Raw genomic sequence first — 27,796 nt, 5'->3', positions numbered from 1 at the left:
GGCGTATAAAAACTGATCATATACAGAATATGTTCGCGATTTGTCTACATTCCATTGCTTTCTTTAAGTGTCGCACCCTGTGAATGCGTCTAGAAATGTCAAGGATTTCCAAACTTCGTTTCCTAAAAAGACGTCTGGTTTTAACGATATTCTTCACTTAAGGACAAGATCAAAAGTTCAATGTCTCACAAAAAACTAAATTCAGTTTTCACCAAGACAACCTAACTAAATATGACAAATGTTGAAACTAATCGAATAACAAGATAATCAGTATATGCACCCAGGGGTGCATGAGCCGAGTTGCATGGGATACATTGTAAAGCCAGGAATGACGTGGTATATTTATAATTGTGAAGAACTAATTTCAGTTTTAAATTTTTCGAGTTACTGTCCAGAAACCATATTTGTCTGAAGTTTTCAATCTATATTCGGTCACTGTGACCTTGAATCGTTTTTCTCCAAAATCAATAGGGGTCTTCCTTACCTGGTACCCAACAATATATCAAAGTTTTATTTGATTAGATTGTAAACTTTTCGAGTTATCATCCGGAAACCAATTGTTGACGCCCGCCTCACCAAACCAATAGCCGAGTTCCAACTTCGTTGCAACTCGGCTAAAAATAACATACATAAATAACATTTTGTCTAGTACATTCTTGATCGTTCTGTCGCATCCTTTAAATGTGTCTAGAAATGGCAAGGATTGACAAACTTCGTTTCCTAAAAAGACGTCTGGTTTAAACGGTGCTTAAGAAAATTTTCCCTATACATTTGTATGTAAAACTTTGATCCCCTGCCCCATCCAACCCCCGGGGGCCATGAATCAACAAACTTGAATCTGCACTATGTCAGGAAGCTTTCATGTAAATCTCAGCTTTTCTGGCTCAGTGATTCTTGAGATTTTTAAATGACCCCACCCTATTTTTTGGCCAAGTTTGGTTGAAGTTGGCCCAGTGGTTCTGGAGAAGTTGAAAATGTAAAAAGTTTACAGACAGACGGACAACAGGCAATCAGAATAGCTCAGTTGAGCTAAAAAGGCACATGCAGATCTTCAATGTATCCATATTAAAAACTACAAAGTATGAGGAAAGTCAAGTTGGAGGTGCAAGGAGTTGAATACACAGAGTAGGTACCCAGTTACGGATGATCGCCCGCCATTCACCGTTCTACAAGCCATTTGCACGCTCTACAACCCAGCGCGCATTTCCTTTATATGAAAATTGAAAATGTTATTTGTTTTTTTGTTTTGTTTTTTTAAATCTAGATAAAATCTTCAAAATTTTCCAACATACAACATTTGCAATAAATAACAAACAAATTTAGTAGTTTTATACATATTTAAGTATCACTTCAATACAAGAATAAAAACATTTTAGGGGTAGTCCAGTTTATTCCTCAAGTATTTTTATTCTAAATCACTTTTCCTTATTCGTCAGTGTCTTCGATTTTTGGAGCTAGGTAGTATCTCAGAAATCCCATGTCAGCAATCTTGTACTCCACAACTGTAAAATAAAAGTAGCAATTACACTTGCAACCGCAGAAGACAATCTGCATTTAATAAATTTGAAGGCAAAAACTTGTTACTTACCTAGAGGAACATCTTGGGACATGGACAGACTGACCTGGGCCGAGAGAGGGGTTGCTTTGGTGAAGAAATTGAGGTATCTGAGGGCAAAGGTCAAAGTAACAGCCTGGTTCATTTCAACAATGACAGCTTCTTCCTCTTTATCTGCACTAGCATTTTGTGCCAACTTTACATTTCCTGTGAACAAATCATCCAAGAATTCTCAAATATCACAAACGAGTTTCAGGGATTTATCCAGCTTTTAAATGTTACTACCATTTCATATTTAAGGGAAATTTTTGAGAATGCAGTCGTGAACTTTCAGGGGAGGGGGTGGGGTGGAGGACATCCTCAGATTATATCTATAACTGGCACAAGAATTGATTGATTACTTATTTTTATCTATATTTTAAGACTTTGAGAATTATACAAAATGACTTGAAATATGTATATACAAATGATTTTTGTTTTGTGTAGTTTCTACAATTGAAGGGGAATTTTTACCTGTGGAAGGGGAAATATTCATTAGTTGTCAAAGGGGAAAGGTACCCTTTACCGGTAGTAAAAACAGCAGAGATAAATCGCTGCTGGGGATCATAAATTTACAATCTTAGTGGAGATCTTCCTGTTCTATATCACTAGTATGCATTTAGTTTTTCTTACACATGTGCAGTTCTGGAGAAGATCTGAAAATTGATCAATTTTGGGCAGTTTTTGCCCCAATCCCAAGACCCCAGGGGGTGCAGGAATGCTAAAATTTACAATTTAAGTCCCCCTTGTTCCATTAATGCTTCATACCAAATTTGAAAAGAATTAGAATGATAGTTATCAAGAAGTTAAAAATGTCTATTGTTCACACATTTAATATCTGACCATTTTGGCCCCAAGCCGATACCAAAACCCTACCCCTGGAATCATCAAAATTACAATTTTGGTAAAGGACTCGAAGTTAACATATGCCCGTCAGTCTGTGACTAGTTAAAAGTCTGGCGGACTGACATACATTTGTTTCAGTCAGTCCGATGGGACTGGTTAATTTTCTAAAGCATCATTTTGTAAAATATACTTGTGAAATTTTATACACACATTTGGCATGCTTCGATCTGACCATTTTGGCCCCATCCTCATAAAAAAGCCACTACCCCTGGGATTATCAAATTTACAATTTTGGTAAAGGACTACCACCTCTTTCTAAATATCTATTTAGTATCAATAGCACTAAAGAGGATGATATTTAGGCCTAAAAAAATTAATTACTTGGTTCTCAGGCCCGCCCTCATCTCTTTTAACAATGCGCATTACCCATTTTTATCATTAAATGAATAAAATAAAATTTCTCTCATGCACTCGTAAGGTGCTAAAAATATCCAGAAACCCCGACCGCATTTTAGAGACTCCCATCAGTAAAATGTTTGACAAACGTCTGGATGATACAGACACTAGGGCTGTGCGGTGCACCGAAAATTTCGGTGCACCGCGATTCATACCATTCGATTCACCGATTACAAATTCCCCATTTCGGTTCGGTTTAGATTTTACTTACACCAAAACAACAAATATGGCGTCCAAATGATGTGCAAAATATGTGGGTTTTTTATGCAATAGAGATTTAAATCACTCTGTGTTGAGAGTTAGCATTTTCACCACTCAGATAGCAACAGAATATGGTCCGTAAGATCATTGCACTTTATCTTTACATGACATATAGCATTTCTGTCAGTGGTGGAGTGAAATCAACATCGTAGGTAATGACACAGATTTGACAATTAATATGAGACAAGTAAATCAATAAAGGAGAGATTTTCAAAGACTTTCAATTGATAGAATTGTTGAATTTTCGCATATCAATGAAAACAATATCATATACATTTTAGATTCACTATAGATTTGTTTAATAATCCAAAACTTGTGCAGCACATTTATATAACAAATTTCAATAGACTGCCAGTGTTTTCTTTTTTCTAACAAAGTTATAAAATGCCATTATGAATAGATATGATGTTTACAAATGACGACATATAGTTATATAACTTGAATAAAATCAAATATGCTACTCATTAAAATGGTTATTTTTTGTGTTGTCATTAGATAAATTGGACCTAACATGAACCGAATCGAAAATAACCGAATCGTGCTTTTCTGAATCGAAACCGAACCGAGTTAACCCTGAATCGTCCCAGCCCCAACAGACACGTGCAATCAAATCGCCCCATACATAATACAGTTTGGTTTGAGTAATGGCGACCCCCATATCTAACCCGTGTTGTCGCCTTTGCCACGAAATTTTGTCTAGAAAACAAAGACGGACGACTAAAGGAGAACATTTTGGGGTTTACGATCAACCTCTAGAGATAATCGATACCTCGCCCAAATGACTATAAAGGACGGTATGTGCATGAATAAACTGAACAAGCTCAGCAAAAGTGAGTACCGTATCAAAACGAAAGTAGAAATGCTGAAATCTGAATGACATGTTTTAATACGTGATTTACGCCTTAAAACACAAAGATGACATAGGCTTACAGCAATTATGCACACTTAAATAACAAACAATATTGTTGTTTTCATCTGTCAACTCCATTTTGCAAACATACACATGCAACAGAAATTATAACGCATTATCTGATTCACTGGGTTTTGAAACAATCTGAGCAAACTGGTATATATTGTATATGCGCAGTAGGGTTAAGGTGTCCCGAGTAAAATAACAAGTAATAACAGCATATTTAAATTAAAGTTAAAATTTTCCATGCGTCGCATAATTTTGGTAAAAATCATTTGTCAATACATAAACAAACATCATATCACATGGGGAAATCCTTCGCTTAACTTTTACGTCGTCATACAAGTGACGTAGAGCTATTTTTATCCGCTACACTTTTAGTTGTTTATCACCTTGGCACAGGTGAAAGTTGCACCCATCATTTGCAGTTTGGGCTCGATATGTCGACATTGATATTGCAATTTCCATAATCTCAACTCAAATGTTGGGCATTTCCCACATTCACAGCCAAATCTTATCTAAAGGAGGCAAAATATTCTACCATTCATATCAAAATCCTAAATCTGCAACTAGTTACCTTTAAGAATATGCCTTGATCGAAATAAAATATCGTCATCTTTCGCCTGTGCCGAGTCGATATGTACATATGTTGGTTTTCTTTATTCCAAATGACTATACACATCGGGGGCGATTTCAAGGTCACAAAGTAATATATTTAGATTACTTTAGTCTCATGCATACTATATATAAAAATATTAGATTTATATATTATCAAAGGAAACTGGAAAAAAAATAATCATCTGACAGATTGATTTAAACATATACAGCTTGAACACTTGATAACTAGTAAATAGCGAGAAAATATTACAACATTTCCTCCGCGATACAACTATAGACCTGTACGTCGTGACGTACTTTTCTATTGTGACGTCAGATTTGTGTGAAGTACATTTTATCATGGTTGTTTTAGCTTTACTTGGGACACCTAAACCCTGCTGTGTGTTCCCTCCAATATGCTTTTACTGTGCAGATAACACAGTTGAGCAAATTGAAGGGGCTTATCCCACTTGTGAAAGCTGAAATAAGGGCTAATCACCAATTGCCACACAAAAAGAAAGAATGTAGAAAATGCAAGAGAAAAAAAGAAGAGAAGGTAATGTTTTTAATTTCTTTCAATGTGTATTGAGCAATGGACTAAAGAAATGGGATTTTGAAATTTAAAAAAAAAAAAAAAAATCCCTCGTCTGTTTTTTATGAGGGAAAAAAGGGCCTCCCTCCCTCATTTATTTTTGATAAAACTGGCCTGAGAACCAAATAATTAATTTTTTCTGGCCTTAAGTGTTTTACACATAAATACTATTTACCAAGTTTGGTCAGAACTCCTACCCCAAGGATCATGAAATTTACAATTTTGGTAGAGGCCTTCCTGTTCTACATCACGATGGATTTAGTTTTTCTTACACATGTGTGGTTGTTGAGAAGATTTTTGAAAATTGGTAAATTTTTGGCAGTTTTTGCAGGGAGTGGGGTATGCAGACACTAACCTGAACCCAAATCTCCAGAGGCAGAGAATTTTACTCCTTCTTTTGTGCAACAGATGACCACAGACTCTCCAATCTGACTTAAATCCCTGCAGATTCTCTGGAATTCATGGGCTGGCATTTTTACAACACAGCTATATTCAGTGTCCTGTAATGTACAAGCAACAAATGACATAACACATAAGCAACAAATGATTAATATCCTATGTATTTGTATGTAAAACTTTGATCCCCTATAGTGAACCCATCCTTCCCTCGGGGATTTGAACAAACTTGAATCTGCACTATGCCAGGAAACTTTCAAGTGAATTTCAGCTCTTCTGGCTTAGTGGTTCTTGAGGTTTTTCAAATGATCCCACCCTACTTTTGCAATTCTGTGGTTATCTCCCCTTTGAAGGGGGCATGGGCCTTCATTTGAACAAACTTGAAAGTCCTTCACCAAACGATGCTTTTGGCTAAGTTTGGTTGAAATTGGTCCAAGGGTTCTAGAGAAGAAGTCGAAAATGTGAAAAGTTTACAGACGACAGAGAACAGGCGATCAGAAAAGCTCAATACAGCTTTCAGCTCAGGTGAGCTAAAAATATTAGGAGGCCGAATTTTAGTTCCCGAGAAGGTACTGATCAATCCCTGTTTATTGTTATTCAAAATTGATGGAATTAATCATCGTTCACTATTTCTCCAACCACTCCACTCCTATCCCCATGGGTTTTTAATACCTTTATCGACTTATTGGAACATTTTCTATTCTCCAACCCACATCATAGGATTTTAGCATCCATTACAGATTTACCGCAACTTATGTCCTCAGTTTAACTACAAATTGGTTAAACATACCCTACTATCTTCCCAGAGCCAATAAAATTGTGTTGCTTCCAATGACGAAAGTTAGTATAACATGAGGCCCATGGGCCACATCGCTCACCTGAGTCACCTTGGCCCATATCTGAAGACTTTCCATATATATTTGCACGTAAAACCTAATAGTCCCTATTATGACCCAAACTACCCTTTGCAACCTTGAATCTACACTATGTCAGAAAGCTTTCATGTAAATGTCAACTTCTTTGGCCGAATGGTTCTGGAGAAGAAGATTTTTAAAGCTTTTTCCTATATTTGCATGTAAAACTTTGACCCCCCCCCCCCCTGTGGCCCCATCTTACCCCCCAGGGGCCATGATTTGAACAAACTTGAATCTGCACTATGTCAGAAAGTTTTCATGTAAAAATCAGCTTTTCTGGCTCAGTGGTTCTTGAGAAGATTTTTCCTATATATTTGTATGTAAAACTTTGATCCCCTATTGTGGCCCCATCCAACCCCCGGGCCCCATGATTTGAACAAACTTGAATCTGCATTATATCAGGAAGCTTTCATGTAAATCTCAGCTTTTCTGGCTTAGTGGTTCTTGAGAAGATTTTTAAAGCTTTTCCCTATATATTTGTGTGCAAAACTTTGATCCCCCTTGGGGCCCCATCCTATCCCCGGGGGCCATGATGTGAACAAACTTGAATCTGCACTATGTCAGAAAGTTTTCATGTAAAAATCAGCTTTTCTGGCTCAGTGGTTCTTGAGAAGAAGATTTTTCCTATATATTTGTATGTAAAACTTTGATCCCCTATTATGGCCCCATCCAACCCCAGGGGCCCATGATTTGAACAAACTTAAATCTGCATTATGTCAGGAAGCTTTCATGTAAATCTCAGCTTTTCTGGCTCAGTGGTTCTTGAGAAGAAGTTTTTCCCTATATATTTGTATGTAAAACTTTGATCCCCCCTTGTGGCCCCATCCTACCACCGGGGGCCATGATTTGAACAAACTTGAATCTGCAATATGTCAGGAAGCTTTCAGGTAAATTTCAGCTCTTCTGACCAGTGGTTCTTGAAAAGAAGATTTTTAAATGACCTCACCCTATTTTTGCATTTTTGTGATTATCTCCCCTTTGAAAGGGACATGGCCCTTCATTTGAACAAATTTGAAAGCCCCTTCACCCAAGGATGCTTTTGGCCATGTTTGGTTGAAATTGGCCCAGTGGTTCATGAGAAGAAGATGAAAATGTGAAAAGTTTACAGACAGACGGACGCCGGACAAAATGTGATCAGAAAAGCTCACTTGAGCCTTTGGCTCAGGTGAGCTAAAAAGATCTAAAATAGATTCACCAGACAAAAACCGTTACGTATATCTTTTCTTAAAGAGACACTACAGCTCATTTTTCACATTTTAATAAAGTGTTTTTTAAAACACATATTGATAAAATGATAAAAATCATATCGATACTGACAATTGGATGCATCAATTTACTCTCAATTGCGCTTTGAAGATCGTTCGGAATTCAAAGGTTTCTTCATGCAGACTCGGACCTTTGAACGCTTATTTACATCACGTGGTTTTGAATGACAGTTAAGGTGTTGTGTAGGAAATTATTTAAATTCCCCTTCAAGGGGATCCACACTCACCTTTCAAGTATAAGATTATCCCCTGCTTATAGTAAGTAATTATATAAATCATTATTTCAACAGAAACCCTTCCATGTTCCTATGTATTTACGTGTTCAGATAAAAATAGCACTTACTTTTAAAGCAGTGTCTTCGCGGCTAGTCCCAATGGCAGATTTGGGGGGGGGGGGGGGGGGGGGGGAGACACTTTTTTCGTCACAAATTTTGTACCCAGAATGACCGATTACTTCGGTTAATATTTGACTTTCATCTCCCCCTTTGGAAATCCTAGACCCTTAGACCACACTACCTAGAGGTGATTTGAGTTCTTCTCGGGTTGGGTACTTGGCGTTCGGGATCGACAGGAATTTGTACTTGTATGAAGATCTCGAATGCACTCAGTGTGTGCCTTTGACTGTTCTTCGAATGAGGTGCAAGAACTGCAAGTAGTGTGGTCTAAGAACATGCATGTTTGTGCGCACATGTTCTCGTCATTCGCGACTCTAACACAGGAGTTCGCAACACTATATAGCTCATGGTTTGGTCAATCGAGTGAATTTTATTGACTTTATTGATAAAATTTCAAAATCCTGCGACTCTTTAAGAACTGAGCACGAAAACAACGGGAATGTCAATCTTGAACGCACTTATGTAGTTAAGGACATTTATAAAAAGATTAATTCGGAGGTTACTGTATGCTTCTGAAGATCTTGAATGCAAAATAAAGTATGGTGTTCTTTTTCTTCTGTAGGTGTCAGAAACTGAATTGCTTGCAACTGTGATGCGATTGGTTTCATTAAATACTATTGAATAAAATGAAGATCATATAATATGATATACTGGATGGACTAGTGCTTTAAAAGGTTAATTTCGAACCCTGTAATGTATTGTGATAAACATATACAGGTGGCATCCACGGAGATCCTACGTGAACTTCAATGTCTAGCTCGCGCGAAAAACATAGGACTTCAAAGGTGCTGACAATTTTAAAGGTCCACCGTGTTTGGGGCAAATTTGTGCATAAAACTTGTGTCGTGTACTGTATAAGACTCTAAAGTGCGATGGTGCGGGGTTCAGTAACATTTGTGACGTCATTCTTAACGTCTTCCAAAATAAAACTGAAGAAGTGCAACGTCAGCCTTCAGCTCAGGTGAGCTAAAAATATCTGCTTTTCAGCATTGGGAATGGAGCTTGATTTTGGCCCACTACAGATTCTTAAAAAATCCCTGCTACAGGCGATCAGAAAAGCTCACTTGAGCAAACTAATAAAGTCATTTTTATGATTTTAACATAGCTAAATAGACTCGAACCCGAATTCAAAATCAATGAACTAAAAATGGAGAAAATCCTATGAGTCACTCACTGGAATTCCAAGCTGTTCACAATCCAAATCCAATAACTTCAATGAGTAATCCGAAACCTTCTCATTATCTGTAAATAAAACAAATGCTTACAAAATTGTTTACACCCTACCCAAGAATCTTACATATATAGTACACAGACCTGACACTCATAGAAAAATTGAATTTGACCGGCTACTTAACATGGCTACGTCAACAAACGAAATCATATGAAGCTGCGAGTTTTCAGGTCGTATGGGGCTTTAAGGACAATTTTTAAAAAAAAAATTGGTTTACGGACTTCAAAATTTTCAAATCCGTTTGGAGATTAAAAAAAAAAAAAAAAAGAAAGGAAAAAGTTCAAATGACAAAATGTTTAGTAATAAAAATGAACTTGATTTGAGGTCAATGTTTTATTATCAACTTTAATATCCTCTTCACTGTCAACTTAGAACGGTGGTATATAGTGACTATTGTGCACCTTGGCAACAATGCTGTTTCCTTCAAAAATGTTGTTTGTTTATTAAATTAACTTTCTATCATTATCAAATGTCCATTGTTTACCGTTTAGTTATGTAAATCCCAAAATAAAAGAACCACATCGTTTTTCCATTCAAAAGATGGCATCCATGACGTATATAGGAACGCACTAATCACTTGAAGTACTAAAATCCTGACTGACCTTACCAAGCATATATTTTATCTAAAAATTTACTTTTAAGTTTTAAAGGGACTGATTCACGATTTTCCCCAAAATTTTGTTTTTCACTTTTAATGATCAAAATCTATTGTTTAATGTGTTTAAAAGAGTTCACATAAAATTAAGGTTATACATTATCACAGAAGCTCATTTTAGAGAGTTTATTATTTGTTTTGTAAACAGAGATTGCGGTATGTTATTGTTTACGAAATTTTTAAAAGAAATGGATATCGATCTGAATTTATTATATCTTTCACATTTCAAGCATTTTTGGGGTAAAAGTGTCATCTAAAAGTTAAAATTTGTGACAATGCAAAATTAAGATGCTTTATATTACAAAAATAAATATTTCACCTGTTTGTTTGTATACATAAAGACTCGAGTCTTTGTTTACATAACAGATTTAAGGCTAAAATATTGTTTTTATTCTTGCATTCAGAAAGTCAAAATTTTGGCTGTCCATATTAAATGAGTTATTTTTTTAATGTTTACCATCAGAAATGAAAAATATTTTTATCAAAAATCGTGAACCAGTCCCTTTAAAGTCTTATTTATGAAGTCAAGTAAAGTTATAAATAAAATTCATGAACCCTATAAACATTTATTAGAAAATTCTGAATTTTATAAAGGTCAGATCAATTTATTGTTGGTAGTCAACAAATTTTATACAATGAATGAATTCAATAATGTTAAATATGTTTTCAACCTCCTTCAATATATGAAGAATTACACATATTAATTATGAAGAATATTTCTTTAAAATTCATTAATAGAATTTAAAAGTGTATCCTTGGCAAAATGTACGCCTGGTAAGGTCAGGTAGGGTTATACTTGTTTAGGTGATTAGTGCAACCCAACGTACGTCATGGATGCCATCTGAAAACAAGTGTTTGTTTTTATTTTGGGATTTACATATCTAAATGGTATGCAATGCATAACTAATGCTAATTAGAAGTTAGTTTCATAAACAGATAACTTATTGGAAGCAAAAATCATTATTACCAAGGTGCAGAATAATTGTTAGCACTGGCTGAAATTGACTGATATTCCACACATGACTATTATGGACTTTCCTGAGATTTCTACGGAGGCGGCTGTCCAAATATCCAGTCCAGCGGAATCTATTTTCTTTTCTTTCTTTCGTGAAAAGGAAAAATTACAGCGTCGGAAATATAAAAAGTCAAAAACCATTTTATCTCTCCCCCCCCCCAAAAATCAGTGCAGCGGATCCGTAAACCAACTCAATAATAAAAAAAAAGGCTAATGAATATTTGAAGGTATGTTTAGACACAAGTATAGTAGGAAAATATGTTAAGAATTTTTTGATATTAAATTTATGAGACAGCAACTCAAGAATACAACGATATAAGGCCTCAACCGTGTGCAGCTTTTTGTGCGCCGTAAATCGAAGGTTTTTATAAGGGGTGGCTCTGTAGCTCTCTGTTATGTCAAAATAGTTTTTCAGAGAGCTACAGTTCTGCAGCTACCATTGACAGTGAAGGGCTGCAAAATTTAGGCATATGCTCAGCGCTTACAGCCTTTGAGCAAGGAGATCATTGTCCCACACCTGCTGTGACATGGGGCCTCGGTTTTTAAGGTCTCATCCGAAGGACCACCCTTTTCAGTCGCCTCTTATGATAAGCATGATACATTCTAACCCGTATTCCGAAAAGTTTTACATAGAAATATGTAGGGATGTTCCAATAATTGTCTATAATCGAAAATCAGTCGATTGTTGGCGAATTCTATTCAAATTAATTAGTGATGTACCGATTGTCGCTTTCAAAATCGTCGACATTTTTTCTATAATACGAATATTCCTGCCACGACTTCACTAAAATTAAAAATGGCTGACGAAGCTGAATCATCCGATAAGATTGAATATTGTTTTAACGTCCCTCTTGAGAATCTTTCACTCGTACGGAGACGTCACCATTGCCGGTGAAGGGCTGCAAAATTTAGGCCTATGCTCGGCGCTTACACTCTTTGAGCAGGGAGGGATCTTTATTGTGCCACACCTGCTGTGATACGGCCCGGGGCCTCGGATTTTGCCTCTTACAACAAGCAAGTGGAAATGAGGCTCTATTCTAACCCATAGGAACAACAAAAGTCGAGAGATCTATCCCTATTCAGGGAAAACAAAATCGATAGTATGGAATTATTAACTTCAAATTTCAAATGATTTTAGACGTCTCCATAGTGAAAAATTCTCAAGAGAGACGTTAAACTAGATACATTCGATCAATCTTATGATTTTATTCTAATCAACTTGATATTTAGGGTAAAAATAAAATAAATTTGATATATTTCTGCTATATATTTGAAATGAATAAAATTTGATTATTTTTCGATTAATCAATCGAAAAGGTGCATCCGATTAATCTGATAGATTAATCCCCCCCCCCCCCCCCCCATCACTAAAATTAATCGGTTTTCTCAACGACTGTAGTTTTAGAATATTCCTGCTGTGATCTATTTTAATATAATTTATCGTAATGGCGGCACACATGAAAGTGAAAGTATCCATACCTTAGGAATAAAACATGTTCATATGGTCAAGATGGACGTACTTTGATTCAGGCATATAAACGAAGGACCATCCATCCAATAGAATCTTGATGTGAACAAAGCCATGTATGAATTACATAGATAAAACCACTTTCAAATGCCACTGTTACTCTGCATATCACATTTTCAATTGCTGACAGTAGATCAGATTTGTTTATGTTTTTTAAATTAAATAGCATTAAAGTTTCCTTTTTATTTTATCTTTGCTAATTCTAAGGATTAATGACATGGAACTTTGATATACAGGGATATAACCGAAGCAAACATGGACAGACTGATATTTGTTTTAGTTAGTCCGTTGAGACTGGTCAATTTTCTAAAACATCATTTTGAAAAACTTGCTTATTGAATCATAAACACGCCTCTGTAGACATCTGATGAACCCGATTAGTTGGCAATATTTCCCCAGGCACATAGAGTTAAATCCCATTATTTTAATTTATATAACCCTGATGGACCGGCAAACATTTCTGCGGACTGGTTGAAAATAAACCCCCATCAGTCCGACTGGACTGGCAGGGTTTGACACTAAGTCACGTCAGACACACCGAGTCTACTAAAAATGATAGGTCCGGTCAGGTAAAATGTTGATTTACTGGTCCGACTGGTCGTGTTGAAAAAATAAACAAGAAACTTTACTTTAGTGAAAACCCCGATCTTTTCCCCGGATTTCCTCGGTTAATTGACTGTACTTTGAAGTTTACAATAATTTTGTCTTGTGCATAGAAATGCTTTACAGAATGAATATACAAGTATTGAAAAAGTAAACGTGGATCGAATAAATAACTAAGGCCAAGGTCATCTCAGTCAGTGATGTCGAAGATGGCCTACTTCGGACGTCTGATTTAAATAGAAAGCATATTGATCCCGTCTGTGTCTACATGAAACAACACATGACAGTGTTAGTGTCACCGTTTACGTGGTGTCCTTCTGTACTCTATAGTCAAAAACTTCGAGTTCGCGGGGTTTTCTTTTCAACTAGAATTTTTTTTAGATGAAATTTCCAAAAGTTTTGAACATATAGTTTGAATTGGCGCAAACAGTCTTCAAGATTTCAATCCACATGATGCTGTAAATAGGTGGTAGATCTCTGGACAGCGAGTACGCCACACAAGTGTACCCTATGACCCGCACCATGTATGTTGTCTGATAATTCATTGAATTTTAAATGAAAGAATTCGCAATCTTATTTTTTTTATTGCACTTTAAAGGAGATTTGAAAAGATTTTCCCAAAATTTTGATAAAGAGACATGCTTGTTTTCTTAAATTCATGTAAAACAGTAATCGATTGAAAAATGCTAGTAAAAGCTCAATTTTGCTAGTTGGAAAATAATAAACTAGCTAAAATTTGCTAGTGGTGAAAAAAGTTAATTTCGATCCCTGGAAAGATGTCCTGAGAGAAAGGAAAAAAAGGAATAGCAGGGATAGACATTAACTTACTTGCCCTTTGCACAAGTAAACTCGAAGTTTTACTTGTCCGAATGAAAAACTTGGTTTTCCGAAATATTTTAGACTCTAATAAGCCTGTCAACCAGTAACTCTAATTATCTCTCTGTCAATCGGTTATACAGTGTGATATACTAGAATGGGCCTTCGCTATAATCCAGTCTTCGAAATTAAGTGGTAGCCCGATGACCGTGGCTAGTAAAATCGGGCTACCAAAAATTATTAATGTGTATGCCCAGTGGGCCAGTATATAATTCCGGCGGAGATTATGATTCCGCTATTGGAGTGAGATTCCTGGTAGGAAATCAGTGAAGTTCTTACAGAGGAAGAGAAAGTTGGCGCTAAGAAGTATGAGGAAGCAAAGCGACAAAGAAACTGATCAGCGTGTTTGGCAGAAGAACTGTCCCTGGCTTGAATACAATGATGGTATCGTATTTTGCATCTAGTGCAGAAAGGAGATCATTGCAAATTGCGAGTTCGTGTCCGGCTCGGATAATTCAGAAATTTCGTCAGGGCTAGCGGATGTAAGGTCAGGTCTAGTAAAAATCATTTGAAGTAGCCCGACTGGTCTAGTGCTCAAAAAAGTAAATGTCAAACCCTGACTGGTGACATAAAAAGTTTGGAGTCCTAGTTTCAGGAGTGGGTTGGCATTGCCAACACCAAAATTTTGACCAAATAAATCTAACTGTGCATTCTCATGTATTGGTGATGTTTATTTCTTCTAATTTTGAAGACCAGTAGCTGTAAACTTACTTGGGGATTCAAACATAAATGTCACTGTGTCTGCATTGTCTCCAGCTTTCAATGTGATGACATCATCATTGCTTGCACACTTTAGGACTTTGGACATGCTGAAATTAAAGCAACAAGTTACAGTCATTGGTGACATTCCTCCCCAATCCACCTTTCACCTTCTCCAGATAAAAGCCCAGACATCAACTTAAATAGTACCAATAAACATACAAGTTAATTGGCAATGTGTCATTCTTCTACAGTCCTACTAATTGGAGAACCCTAGAGATTTATATAAATTTAAATTACAGGTAAGAAGGCTGTTTGACTACATAAATTATTGTCAATTATATAGTGATTCAGTGATGGTTGCTGACCATCCAAATATCAATGCTAGATTGCTACCGATGGTGACAATCGATACCCATAACCTGACATCGATAGTTGGTAAACATTTATTGTGCCGGATTTAATCTTGATGTTTTTAACTTCAGAACGGGCAATAACTCTAAACTGAAATAGTGTACAATGCCTGCCGCCGTGATCTATCCATGTTCTGGTGCAACGCATTCTAGTAGTATTTTGGATCCAAGAAGAAAAACGATGGACCACTTAATATAAATCAAACGCCTTAAGGGCCTGAGAGTCGACTTGCACTTCATTGTCAACTGGAATAGGTAATCTTGAAGGAGCAAGATAGTAGTAATCAAGGATGACGAACATCGTGTGTGCGAGTTCGCATATGCACGCTTCTTTTAGCAGGATTATACTTTAATGCATCATGCCTGTGTAAAGTGACTAAATTTGACTAAGTCATGACCACTGCCATTTAAATTACATGCAGGGCTTGAAGCCAACTTTTTTTGTCACCAGTCCAGCCGGACTGATGGGGTATAATTTCAACCAGTCCGTAGAAAAATTTACCAGTCCAACAGAGTATTCCGGAAATTATTAAACATATTTCGTTAATGTTATCAAAAAGAAATTTAACTCAATATGCCTCAAACAATATTGTAACACTGAAATGTGGGATTTATATCTACAAATCAGATTCATCTGATATCTACAGAATGAAGCATGCCAAATCTGTGTATAAAATTTCATAAGTATATTTTTAGTCTTCGACGTTAACCAGTGGCCCGATGGCCGAGGCCAGTAAAATAGGGATCGGGCTTCTTAAAATATTGAACCTAGGAGTCCAGAGGGCCTATAAATGTTTTCTTATAGGTTCTGTATATATTACAAATAAAGCGCGAGATTGACTCAGACTTTGTCATGACTTAGTAGTCAAATTTCGCATAGAAAAACGATCAACCATGCTGCCTTTTCTGAAGTATAGGGAGGGAGCTCGTCCGGGAAATTCAAAACCACCCAAACGTATTTCACAATAACAACCATCAGATTATACGAGGAGAAAAGAACGAAAATTTATGCCCCATTGGACAGAGGGTAGGCCTTGGCTAAGATTTGATTCTGGAGAAAACAATGTTTTGTACGTGGTGCATACAAAACAAAGTAGAACATGAGCTGCTGATGTCATCTGCGAGATTAATATGTTGAAAAATAAAATAAGATAATCCTTTTAATGTCAGTTGTTCTCTAACTATGATCATCTTGACCTGTATTTTCCTACAGTAGAACTGTGCATGTATCTATAGAGTAGAATAAACCTTGCAAATGACAAGTGGTCAAATTAGAAAAAAACATTTTGGGCCTGTAAAATATTGTTCGGGCTTGCACAATTATTATACTGGGAGGCCCGAAGGGCCTGTGCTTCACAAAGTTTTTCGTGAAGACTGTCATATACATTTTAGATTCGTTTAATAATCCAAAACTTACGCACTACATTAATATTAAACAAATTTTAATAGACTGTCATTGTTTTCTTTCTTTTCTTTTAATAAAAGTTATAAAATGCCATTATAAATAGATATGTTTACAAATGACGACATATAGTTATATAACTTGAATCAAATCAAATATGCTACTCATTAAAATTGTAAATTTTTGTGCTGTAATTAGATAAATTAGACCCAACATGAACCGAATCGAAAATAACCGAACCGTGCTGTTCTGAATCGAAACTGAACCAAGCTAACCCTGAATCGTCCCAGCCCTACCTCAGAATCAATAGGGGTCATCTACTTCTTAAGAGGGTTCTCGAGATATTGAGTGGATAGTATATTCCAATGTCCATTTTGACCCTTGACCATGTGACCTTAGAATCATAAGGGGTCATCTACTCCTTAGGATGTACCAGTGTACCAAGTTTGATGTTTGTCAAGCAAAGGGTCCTCAAGATATTGAACGGATAGTATATTCCTATGTCCAGAGTGGACTGACTCTTCACCTTTTAACCAAAGTCAGTAGGGGTCCTCTTCTACTCATAACCAACCAACAATTGAAATATAACGATCAAGTGAATGGTTCCCAAGATATTGTGGGAATATGTGGTCTACCGACCGACAAGTGCAAAGCAATCCCCCCTTTATTCTTTGATTTTTTTTTTTTTTTTTTTTAACAACAGAATCTCAGTCGCATAAAATTAAAAAATATGGCTGAAATGGGTTTCCGTACTTTGGAAAACTGTAAATACTGACTATTACAATGACATAAATGGGCTTCTATAATTCTAAAAAAAAAATTACAATCGGAATAATGCATTTATGCTTATTAATTTACACTCGTATTTAACCAAATATAATATGCACTTATTGATTTTTTTAAATGAGAAGGGACATATACTACATACCACTAAAGGTTTTTGACTCATTTGGTTTTAGCCAATGCAATGTGCACTTAATTTTTCGCCGCGTTGATTACCTAATCTAAAAGTAAAATTGTTAAAAAAAAATTATCCCACACCCTGTAACTAATTATTATGAAACAGCCAATTAAAATTTATTATCGTGCAATTTTTAAAACTGCCATATTATGATACCGTGACTAGCACGTTTGGTGTACATGTCCTTTGCCACTTAATTTTGTCAGATTTCTGCATGTTGGACGTTTTTTATGGGTCTGGGAATATGCAATTACTTTTGAGTTTTAACTTTTCTTTAGCAATGAATGACTGACGTACTTACCCATCTAAATGCGACGAAATAGTAAAGGGTTACGTTTGAATTCTTCATTTAGTACCAATTAAATTACTGGATTTGATTATTGATATGTTTATGATTACCGAGGGGGGTGGGGTGTGTGCGTTATATCGCAACTTTGCACGTCATTTTTCTAAGCTCGGGTGATGTTTTGATAACACATTGAATGCTCACATCGGCTTAATTGATCATATGAACTTTAAACAAAGAAAATATCGAGTCTGTTACAACTTTATTGCTACAAACTCTTGTGCTTTGCTGAAATTAACATTATTTCCCCGAAAATACTGCTATGTAGTGTGTATAAGGACAAGATTGCCGTTTTCTTAAAAAACGTGTCTTGTCCAAACGATGCCTGTTGACCCACTAGGTTAGGTAATTATGGGGGAAATCGTTGATTTACAAAAATAGACCTTGAAAAAAGAGCACTGCTTCATTATTTTTCTTTTAGCTTGTAGGTTTTCATTTTAGCCTGTGGATTTTTTTTTTATCTAAGAGCTAAAATTAGCCTGTGGTAGAAAAAATAAATTTCAACCCCTGCAAAGTGAAATTTAGTGTAACAACTAAGGGTGAAATGTTATACCGGTAAACCATAATACACACAAAATAAAAATTAAACGTTATTTAAATATGGGCACTAAAATTAGCAATTGGCCATCTAGAAATTCTAGTTTACCTAGCTAAACTCATCCCCATGGAGAGATTCCTGTCACATCTGTACGTTTCAAACCCATCACTCCTAAGATTTACTGCCACGAGAGCAACATGTGAATTATCCATAGCCTGAAGGGTGATGCCAGTTCCACTGCAATCCCATATCGCTTCTGGTATTAAGTCTCTTATAGCTTCCATCAACTTTTTCAACAAAGAACCCTGAACAAGCCTGGCCTCAAACATGATGTGAAAAAGAGAAATTACAGTAATTCCTGCTGTAAATTAAGTCACAAATTTTCTGTAATTAATAATGTTTTTAAATAAAATATCCTCAATCCTCTCAACGTCTGAATAGCTTCTTGTTCATTCGTAGCAATGTCTACACCTTTTCTACATCAAAGCGGCCTGGCGCCAAATCCTTCCCAGTACAATATGGCGGGAAAATATATGCAATCTTGATTATGATTGGTCAGTATCATGATGATCTTAGTCAGTTTTGCGCTTTTGTATAGGTGAAAAATGGGCTAAAACAGTAAGTTTCAATTTGACATTGACAGGCAACCATTTCCACAAACATTAGAGTAGGATAAACTAAGTAGGTAAAAGGTAGAGAAAACTGGCTCCTAAATTGGTTTATCACATATTTATGACTTAACATGCAATTTACAGGTTGAATTTATATTTAGTTAATGATGATAACTTATTCTACCATCCATTAATTTGATTACAAAGTTGTGATTGACAGGGAAATATATACAATATACTTTCAGGTGAAGGACGAAACGTACATTCACCACTTCAAATTGCAAATTTTTCTTGGTGAGAATATAATGAAAGTTAATTTCATACTGTAATATGTTGATAGTGCTATTTATAGATGAACACAGCTAGATACGTACAATCTGAAACAATTAAATGTCACTCCTGTTTATCTGATCTATAGCCCCGTTCACATGCCCTGATTTACTCGCGGGATGCAAATTCTGCATATATGCAAAATATGTGAATGCAATTGCATATATGCAAAAGTAAATATACATATGTGCAAATATACACCCGGGTGTAAATCTGCACCTACTCAGACCAGATGCAAATTTACTTTTGCATATGTGTATATTTACTCCTAGTGTATTTTTCGTCATGTGAACGCACACACCATATACAACGTCACACTCGAGGAGTCATCACTGTGGATCACGAGGGCTCGGCCCCGAAGAGGAGCAAACGCAGTATCACCGAATATGATATCGCTTTTCTCATAAAATACACCTTATTTCTGCAAACATTATATTGCATAGACTAGAGTGTCGTAGACATATCTTGATCAATCAAATTTGTCACAGTAAGGGAAAAATCCTCCCCCTCAATCGAAAATAATCTGCTATCTTTAACTAACTTCGAGAATCATTGCCATTTGTTGCGTACAATGTGAACGCTTAGCAAATATACTTTTACACACGGGTCCAATTTTTGCATATATGCAAAATTTGCACCCCGTGAGTAAATCAGCGCATGTGAACGGGGCTTATATTTAATGCTTCTGTTTATCTGAATTGTCAACATTTGAATTTTTAGCATTTAAAGGACACATCTTGTGTTTTTAAACTTTTAAATTTTTTCAGCAAAATTAATTCATTTCATGCCTAAAGCTACTTTACATGTGTTTCAAATGAAACAGTTTGCGTAGTTTTCGAGTTTGAAAGCGATGAAATTCAAATCTTGCGATATGCATATTTTCTCCGATATTTTACGCGCCATTATCTGTGATGTCATATGCGACCTCGAGCGAGAAGATTTGAAAACAGTTGTTAGCCATTTCATAAACAGGTTAGATTTAATTGACAAACAAACAATTATCACATTAACGGCTTGTAAATAACACTGCATTAGGGTATTTTGTGCTGTTTAAGGGTGTACTTGCTGTCAGTAGAGAGGATTTGGACTGTGTTTTTTTTTTCAATTTTCGAAGGAAGGTATGAGGAACAAGACGTGAATATTATTTTGTCGACACAACGACTTTGCCATAAAAAAAACAGTAGAATTTGTCCCTGTGCTTTTTCAAACAAGCACTTGGACAAAGATGGATATAAACTGCGAGAAAATGGTTCTATCGAAGCTACGCACTGTTACAAATAGGCCTACGGCATCAGTCTTCACGAAAACTCAGCGTCCTGTATCGCACTGCACGCCAGTAACTGCTGCTTTATTGCATTGTCAAATTAAAATGGACTTCGTCAATTGCAGTTATCTCTGATTTTATGCAATTTCTATAGTTTATAGAATTAATCAATCGTTTACATTTGATGTTGGTAGAGAAGGCTACTTCCTAAGGTGCACTCAGGCTGTTTTCATGTTTGTGAAAAATAAGTGAATTTATATTCTTGTTGTTTGCGGGTGAAGAAAGAGAGAAAATACCATGTACAGTGTTGTTTTTCTGGTATCGACAGAAAGGATGCCTTAGGGTGGATATGAATACGAGTAATAACCATAGTTTCAGTAAATTAATTGTACAATTTTACAATGCATTCCATAATGTATGTGATTGTGATAAACATGTACTATGGAAATTTTGGGGGCCAGTACATTTCACTGTGGGCCAGTAAATTCAGACAGTTCACTGGTCAGACTGGCCAGCAAGTTTTAAATGTTTTCGTGAAGACTGCAGCATATGCTTTCTGTTCTGCTCTCAAATTCAATACACACTCGCACCAACTGACCTTCACCTTGTAACAACATATAGGCAGAACTTTGCTAGCAGTGTCTACTAACTGGTAGTTTTAAAAAAGAAATTTACAGATAAAAGATAATTGAACTTTCAATTGTAAATAATGAAATATAATATTTCCCAACTTTGAATTGAAGTATAATGCTTTCATTTTTTTTAAGGAACGCGTACGTGTATACAACAACAGCATGCCGCGCTCCCACTTCCTAAGTAACAACGTGTAGATAACAAAACATAATGATTAATAAAATTGCTTGAATAAAATAATTTAAAAGTATTGTGATTTTCATAATAAGTTTGATCATTATTTTCTTTTCTTTTCGAAATGCACCCGTGACAGTAGGCCTATAGGCCTAGTTGTCAATGATACATAATCGTATCCTAATTTAGGCCTATCTAACTTCTCCAAAAATAAATTTAATAATAATTGCACTGTTTATTTTACAAAAAGCAACAACACAAATTACAGTTGTTTACAGAAATGGCATTACCAAATTGTGTTTAGACAGTGATCCCATGTAAACATTATTTACTCGCAATTTATTATGCAGATTTCATACTCGCTTTCCTCGCTACATTTGGGTCTCTATTTGTATGCACTGGTGGCTAAAAGATATAAGACTCGGGAAATTTGTCAACATCAAAATAAATGTTATCCATGGTAAATAAATTAGGCCCCTAAAACCCGAGTTTTTAAAAATATCTAACACTACTTTTACAACAAGTTGATCGACGAAGGTCGCATATGACATTTACTGTACCACGTGACTATACCTATCTAATTAACTAGGCTTTTTGAAATCGGGGCTTAGATTTAAGTCCGTATTGTGGCCAATTATCGCAATACTTCAGCAAACGAAATATTACAATTAATTTCTATAAGCATAAGGAAGACAAAATGCATATAATTCTGTATACTTTGAAAACATGAGATGTGTCCTTTAAGGGTTGAGGAAGCGTCGCTATGAAAAACCTTTTAATATTTTATTATATGTTGACGGTGCTACCGTTTAAGCGAGCGCAGCTACATGATGTACATATTTTGTAATGTTCGTGCTTTGATCACATTGAATTTAAACAATATCTATTTGCCAAATTCTTAGTACATGAATGAAATTGGGCAGCAGAAACAGCCCATTTTAGTCTTCTCCCCGGGTTTTATATCAAATCATTTAAAACATAAAACATATTCTACATGAACAGTCTGATGAATGTGATTGAAATATTTTTCGTACTATATACAGTTTAATTCTGTTATCTTCACTGTGACTTGGTTAATCTTTCTCAGTTACTAGTAGTGTGATAAAAATGCCCAAGTCTTGTTGCAAACCTTTCAAGTTTGTAAAACTGTGAACAGCACTGCCTTTGAACATAAAATGCATTTCAATATAATGATAATTTTAAATAAATCAATAATTTCAACACTATTGCGTGGAGAATAACTTGAAAATTTTTAATTTAAATCAAATGAAACTTGGTTATATTGTTGGATACCAGCAAAGCAAGGCCCCTATTGATTTTGGAGAAAAAAGGTCAAAGGTCAAGGTCACAGTGACCAAAAATAGATTGAAAACTTCAGACAAATATGGTTTCTGGACAGTAACTTGAAAAGTTTAAAACAGAAATTAGTTCTTCACAATTATAAATATGCCACATCATTCCTGCATGACTTTACAATGTATCCCATGCAACTCGGCTTATGCACCCCTGGGTGCATATATTGATTTTTTAAAAATTAAAATCATATAACAACCCCCTTGTAGCAATGATATGTTTCAGAAGAGCAAATTAGAGCAATATTTTTAATATTGTACATAATCCTAGTTGTACATAACACAATCAGGAAATATTTCAGCATTCGCATATAAAGTTTATTAAATAAATTGCAACATACACATGTATTTGAGTCCCTCTTCACTGTATTTGTAAGGGTACAAGATTTATTCACAAAACAAGAATTAATTAATGATTTTTTCAGTCAGTTGTTGATAGCAATGGCATGAATGGTTACCATGGAGGGGGGATGTGTGTGTGTCGTCATCGTGGTTCAGTTGCATTACCGGACATGCCAAGGAAATATATTAAAGCAGTTATTATTTTTAGACACGGAAAAACCAAAGATTTAAAAAAAAAAATGTTTTCAATCCCGCCGAATTTCATCGATTGTTTGTTTTTTTGTTTTTTTTTTTCAGCTCACCTGAGCTGAAAGCTCAAGTGAGCTTTTCTGATCACCTGTTGTCCGTCTGTCTGTAAACTTTTTACATTTTCGACTTCTTCCCTAGAACCACTTGCCAATTTCAACCAAACTTGGTCATAAGCATCCTTGGGTGAAGGGCTTTCAAGTTTGTTCAAATGAAGGGCCATGTCCCTTTCAAAAGAGAGATAATTGCAAAAATGGTGTGGGGTCATTTAAAAATCTTCTTCTCAAGAACCACTGGGATAGAAAAGATGAAATTGGGCCCACAATAGGGGATCAAAGTTTTAAATCTTCTCAAGAACCACTGAGCCAGAAAAGCTGATATTTACATGAAAGCTTTCTGACATAGTGCAGATTTAAGTTTTTTTTAAATCATGGCCCCTGGGGGTAGGATGGGGCCATAAGGGGGGGATCAAGGTTTTGCATACAAATATATAGGGAAAATCTTTAAAAATCTTCTTCTCAAAAACTACTGGACCAAAAAAGTGGAAATTTACATGAAAGCTTCCTAACATAGTGCAAATTGAAGTTTGTTAAAATCATGGCCCCCGAGGATAGGATGGGGCCACTATAGGGGATCAAAGTTTACATACAAATATATAGGGAAAATCTTTAAAAATCTTCTTCTGAAAAACTACTGGGCCAGCAAAGTTGAAATTTACATTGAATGCTTCTTGACATAGTGCAGATTCAAGTTTGTTAAAATCATGACCCCCAGGGGTAAGATGAGGCGACAATGGGGGATTAATTTTTACATACAAATATATCGGGAAAATCATTAAAAATCTTCTGAAAAATCATTGGGCCAGAAAAGTTTACATTCACATGTAAGCTTCCTGACATAGTCCGGATTCAATTTTGAAAAAATCATGACCCCCAGGAGTAGGTTGGGGTCACAATAGAGATCAAAGTTTTACTTGCAAATTCAGTGCTGTGCTCCCTCACACAGTTTAATAAGTTAGTCTCCTTGTTTTCTTGTAAGAATAATCAATTCCTTTTGAGACTATAGGTTCAATTCAAACAAAATTTATTTTAATACCAATGCATCTTCGTAAGCCAAGTGTCCGATTCGCTCACTCTCATCCCCTTTACAAATTTAGCTGCAACTGAAATGCCATCTAACGGATCGAGCGAGTTATCGTTCTTGATGAAAACAAAATCTAACCAATCAGATAACACATTTATATAATTTCTGTTACATGTGTATATTTACAAAATGGAGTTGACAGATGAAAACAATAAAATGTTGGGTTTTTTTTATTTATGGGTGCATACTTACTGTGCGCCTATGTCACCTTTGTGTTTAAGGCGTAATATATGTATCAAAGCATGCCTTTCAGATTTCAACAATTTTATCTAGAGTATGGATATTGTACTCAATTTTGTCAAGTTCGTTCTGCACGTGCCTGGGAATTGAAACTGGTAAATAGATTTGAGGGGTTGTTATTTTTAGACACGGAAAAAACAGGCTTGTATTTTCTGTTCAATAAAATAAACTCCTAATTTAGATCTGCCACTGCCACAGTTGTATTATGACATCAAACATAGATATGACGTCATCTTACCCTGCCTTTCATCAACATTGCTTTTCATTTAACATTAGGCCTAGTGGTGCACTGAATTTTAAAGCTAGGGGACCACAAGGCTATGATGATAATCCACATAAGTTTACAATTGTAGATTTGTGAGATCTCATTTGATGAGGGACTTCTGTTGTGTATCTGATGAGTAGGAAGAATTTTGTAATGCGCACATACACAAATCTTATCGATGGAATTTTGTAATGCACACATGCACAAATCTTATCGATGGAATTTTGTAATGTGCACATACACAAATCTTATCGATAGAATTTTGTAATGCGCACATACACAAATCTTATCGATAGAATTTTGTAATGCGCACATACACAAATCTTATCGATAGAATTTTGTAATGCGCACATACACAAATCTTATCGATGGAATTGTCCTTGTTTTGACATTTTAATTTTCAGTATTGGTATCAATATTCTTTAGATTGTACACAAGTGTAATGATTTCCAAGAAACCGTTTTTAAAAAAAACTTAACCTATCAATCTTAATACAGTGTTTTATTTTGATAATTTTACAGATATAAGATCTTATGTCATACTGTCATTTAATTATGTCGCATTGTTGCATTCCTCTTCTTACCCTTGTACTCCCTTAAAGTAATTTATTTTATATACGGCGCTAGATAAATTCTATTATTATTCACATAATCATATAATAGGGTTTTACAAAACAATTTTGGTCTAAAATTTCAAATAGTAAATAAAATCATTAGCACATGTTGTACATGTATTTCTGTCTGTATATATTTTGTGTAATTTGAAAGAAATCCAACCAACCAGACTGAGATTCAAACATGCATGATGAATTCAATTCTGGCCTCCATCAAGTGCTCTACCACTGAACTATGAGTATCTGGTAGTATCTGGTAGGGTAGTAATGAACCACCATGGTTGGTACCTGTACCTTTAATTTTTTTTCTGGACTCAAAGATAACCAGACTTGGTATCATTCAGTGAAATGGTATTTTTTGTACATATAAACTATTTTTATTTTTATTATCCCATGATTTTCAAACAAAAAGGAACATGCATGGCCCCCGGGAGTAGGTTGGGGTCACAATAGGGGATCAAAGTTTTAAATAGAAATATATAGGGAAAATCTTTTAAAATCTTCTTCTCAAGAACCAATGGGTCAGAAGAGCTGACATTTACATGAAAGCTTCCTGACATAGGGCAGATTCAAGTTTGTTCAAATCATGACCCCAGGGGTAGGTGGGGGCCACAATAGGGGATCAAAGTTTTAAATAGAAATATATAGAGAAATTTTTTAAAAATCTTCTTTTCAAAAACCATTGGGCCAAAGAAGTTGACATTTACATGAATGCCTCCTGACATGGTGCAGATTCAAGTTTGTAAAAATCATGGCCTCCAGGGGTAGGTTGGGGCCACAATAGGGACTAAGGTTTTACATGCATATATATATATGGGAAGTCTTCAGATATGGGCCAAGGTGATTCAGGCTAGCGATGTGGCCCATGGGCCTCTTGTTTTCATATTTATCCATTTTCAACAAGAGGGCCACCTTAAACCAAATTTCCTCAAATGGACTTATGTACAGTCATACGCAAGTAAAACAATTTCAGTGTTTTATTTCTGGTTTAGGGTGGCCTTTTGCAACAGTTTGCAATTTTTTAGTCCCATTACTTTACATTTAGTATATACTCTATATAATCACGGTGATGTTTATGCTTATCAAATAAAGATACTATCAACATATAGATATCTTTATTGAGTAATTTGGGTAAACACAAGTATAAACTGACATTGTATAGCAGAATATTTGTAAAAAAAATTATATTCAAGAAAAAAGTATTTATTTAGGCAAAATTGCATACCAAGTGCGCTATACTTCTTTACTTGAAAGCTCCTGGCATAGTGCAGATTCAAGTTTGTTAAAACCATTATCCCCGGGGGTAGGTTTGGGACACAATAGGGAATCAAAGTTTTTTAGGGAAAAATCTATAAAAATCTCAAGAACCACTGGGCCAGGAAAGTACAAATTTACATAAAAGTTTCCTGACATAGTTCAGATTCAAGGTTGTTCAAATCATAGCCCTCATGGGTAGGTTGGGTTCTCAATAGGGAATAAAAGTTTTATATAGAAATATTTAGGGGAAATCTTTAAAAATCTTCTTCTCAAGAACCACTGGGCCAGATAAGTTTATATTTACTTCAAAGCTTCCTGACATAGTGCAGATTCAAGTTTGTAAAAATCATGGCCCCTGGTGGTAGGTCAGGGCCAAAATAGGGGATCAAAGTTTTACTTGCAAATATATAGGGAAAATCAAGGTGACTCAGGTTAGCGATGTGGCCCATGGGCCTCTTGTTTGCCATAAGGATATCCATTTCAGATGTACACTTATACTATCTGCAAACAACACTTCTGATTTATAGTTCTGTGTTGGTTAATTCTCAGGGGACTGTGAAGGCCTCGTGTCAGTTATTATCCCTTTTTAGCTCACCTGAACCGAAGGTTCAAGTGAGCTTTTCTGATCACATTTTGTCCGGCATCCGTCTGTCCGTCTGTCTGTCTGTAAACTTTTCACATTTTCATCTTCTTCTCATGAACCACTGGGCCAATTTCAACCAAACATGGCCAAAAGTATCCTTGGGTAAAGGCTTTCAAGTTTGTTCAAATGAAGGGCCATGTCCCTTTCAAAGGGGAGATAATCACAAAAATGCAAAAATAGGGTGGGGTCA

At 35.7% G+C, this 27,796-nt stretch overlaps 2 protein-coding genes across 10 annotated transcripts in view; one reads left to right on the top strand and one right to left on the bottom strand.

The window, feature by feature from the left end:
• Positions 1-1,318: 1,318 nt before the first annotated feature.
• LOC125670619 (proliferating cell nuclear antigen-like) lies at positions 1,319-19,045 on the bottom strand. The gene is made up of 6 exons (XM_048905892.2): positions 18,602-19,045; positions 14,846-14,943; positions 9,401-9,468; positions 5,612-5,756; positions 1,589-1,762; positions 1,319-1,502 (listed from the first exon to the last, which is right to left on the bottom strand). Exons 1-6 carry the CDS (start codon positions 18,820-18,822, stop codon positions 1,426-1,428), a joined length of 783 nt encoding a protein of 260 aa, XP_048761849.1. The 5' UTR covers positions 18,823-19,045; the 3' UTR covers positions 1,319-1,425.
• Positions 19,046-19,089: 44 nt separating this feature from the next.
• The window catches only part of LOC125670617 (calcium uptake protein 1, mitochondrial-like), a 55,458-nt gene continuing 46,751 nt past the window's right edge, over positions 19,090-27,796 (top strand). For 2 of the 9 annotated variants that reach the window (XM_048905873.2, XM_048905866.2), the window contains exons 1-2: positions 19,090-19,174; positions 19,350-19,398. The gene's annotated coding sequence lies outside the window, so the exon portion shown is untranslated. Of the gene's footprint in view, positions 19,186-19,349; positions 19,399-27,796 lie in introns of all 9 variants that reach the window. The other 7 variants (XM_048905872.2, XM_048905871.2, XM_048905869.2 and 4 more) reach the window with 4 other exon arrangements.

This window comes from Ostrea edulis, chromosome 4 (assembly GCF_947568905.1).
Source record: "Ostrea edulis chromosome 4, xbOstEdul1.1, whole genome shotgun sequence".
Taxonomy (NCBI): domain Eukaryota; kingdom Metazoa; phylum Mollusca; class Bivalvia; order Ostreida; family Ostreidae; genus Ostrea; species Ostrea edulis.
Note: the sequence above shows the minus strand (reverse complement) of the source record. Positions and strands in the feature narration are given on the sequence as shown.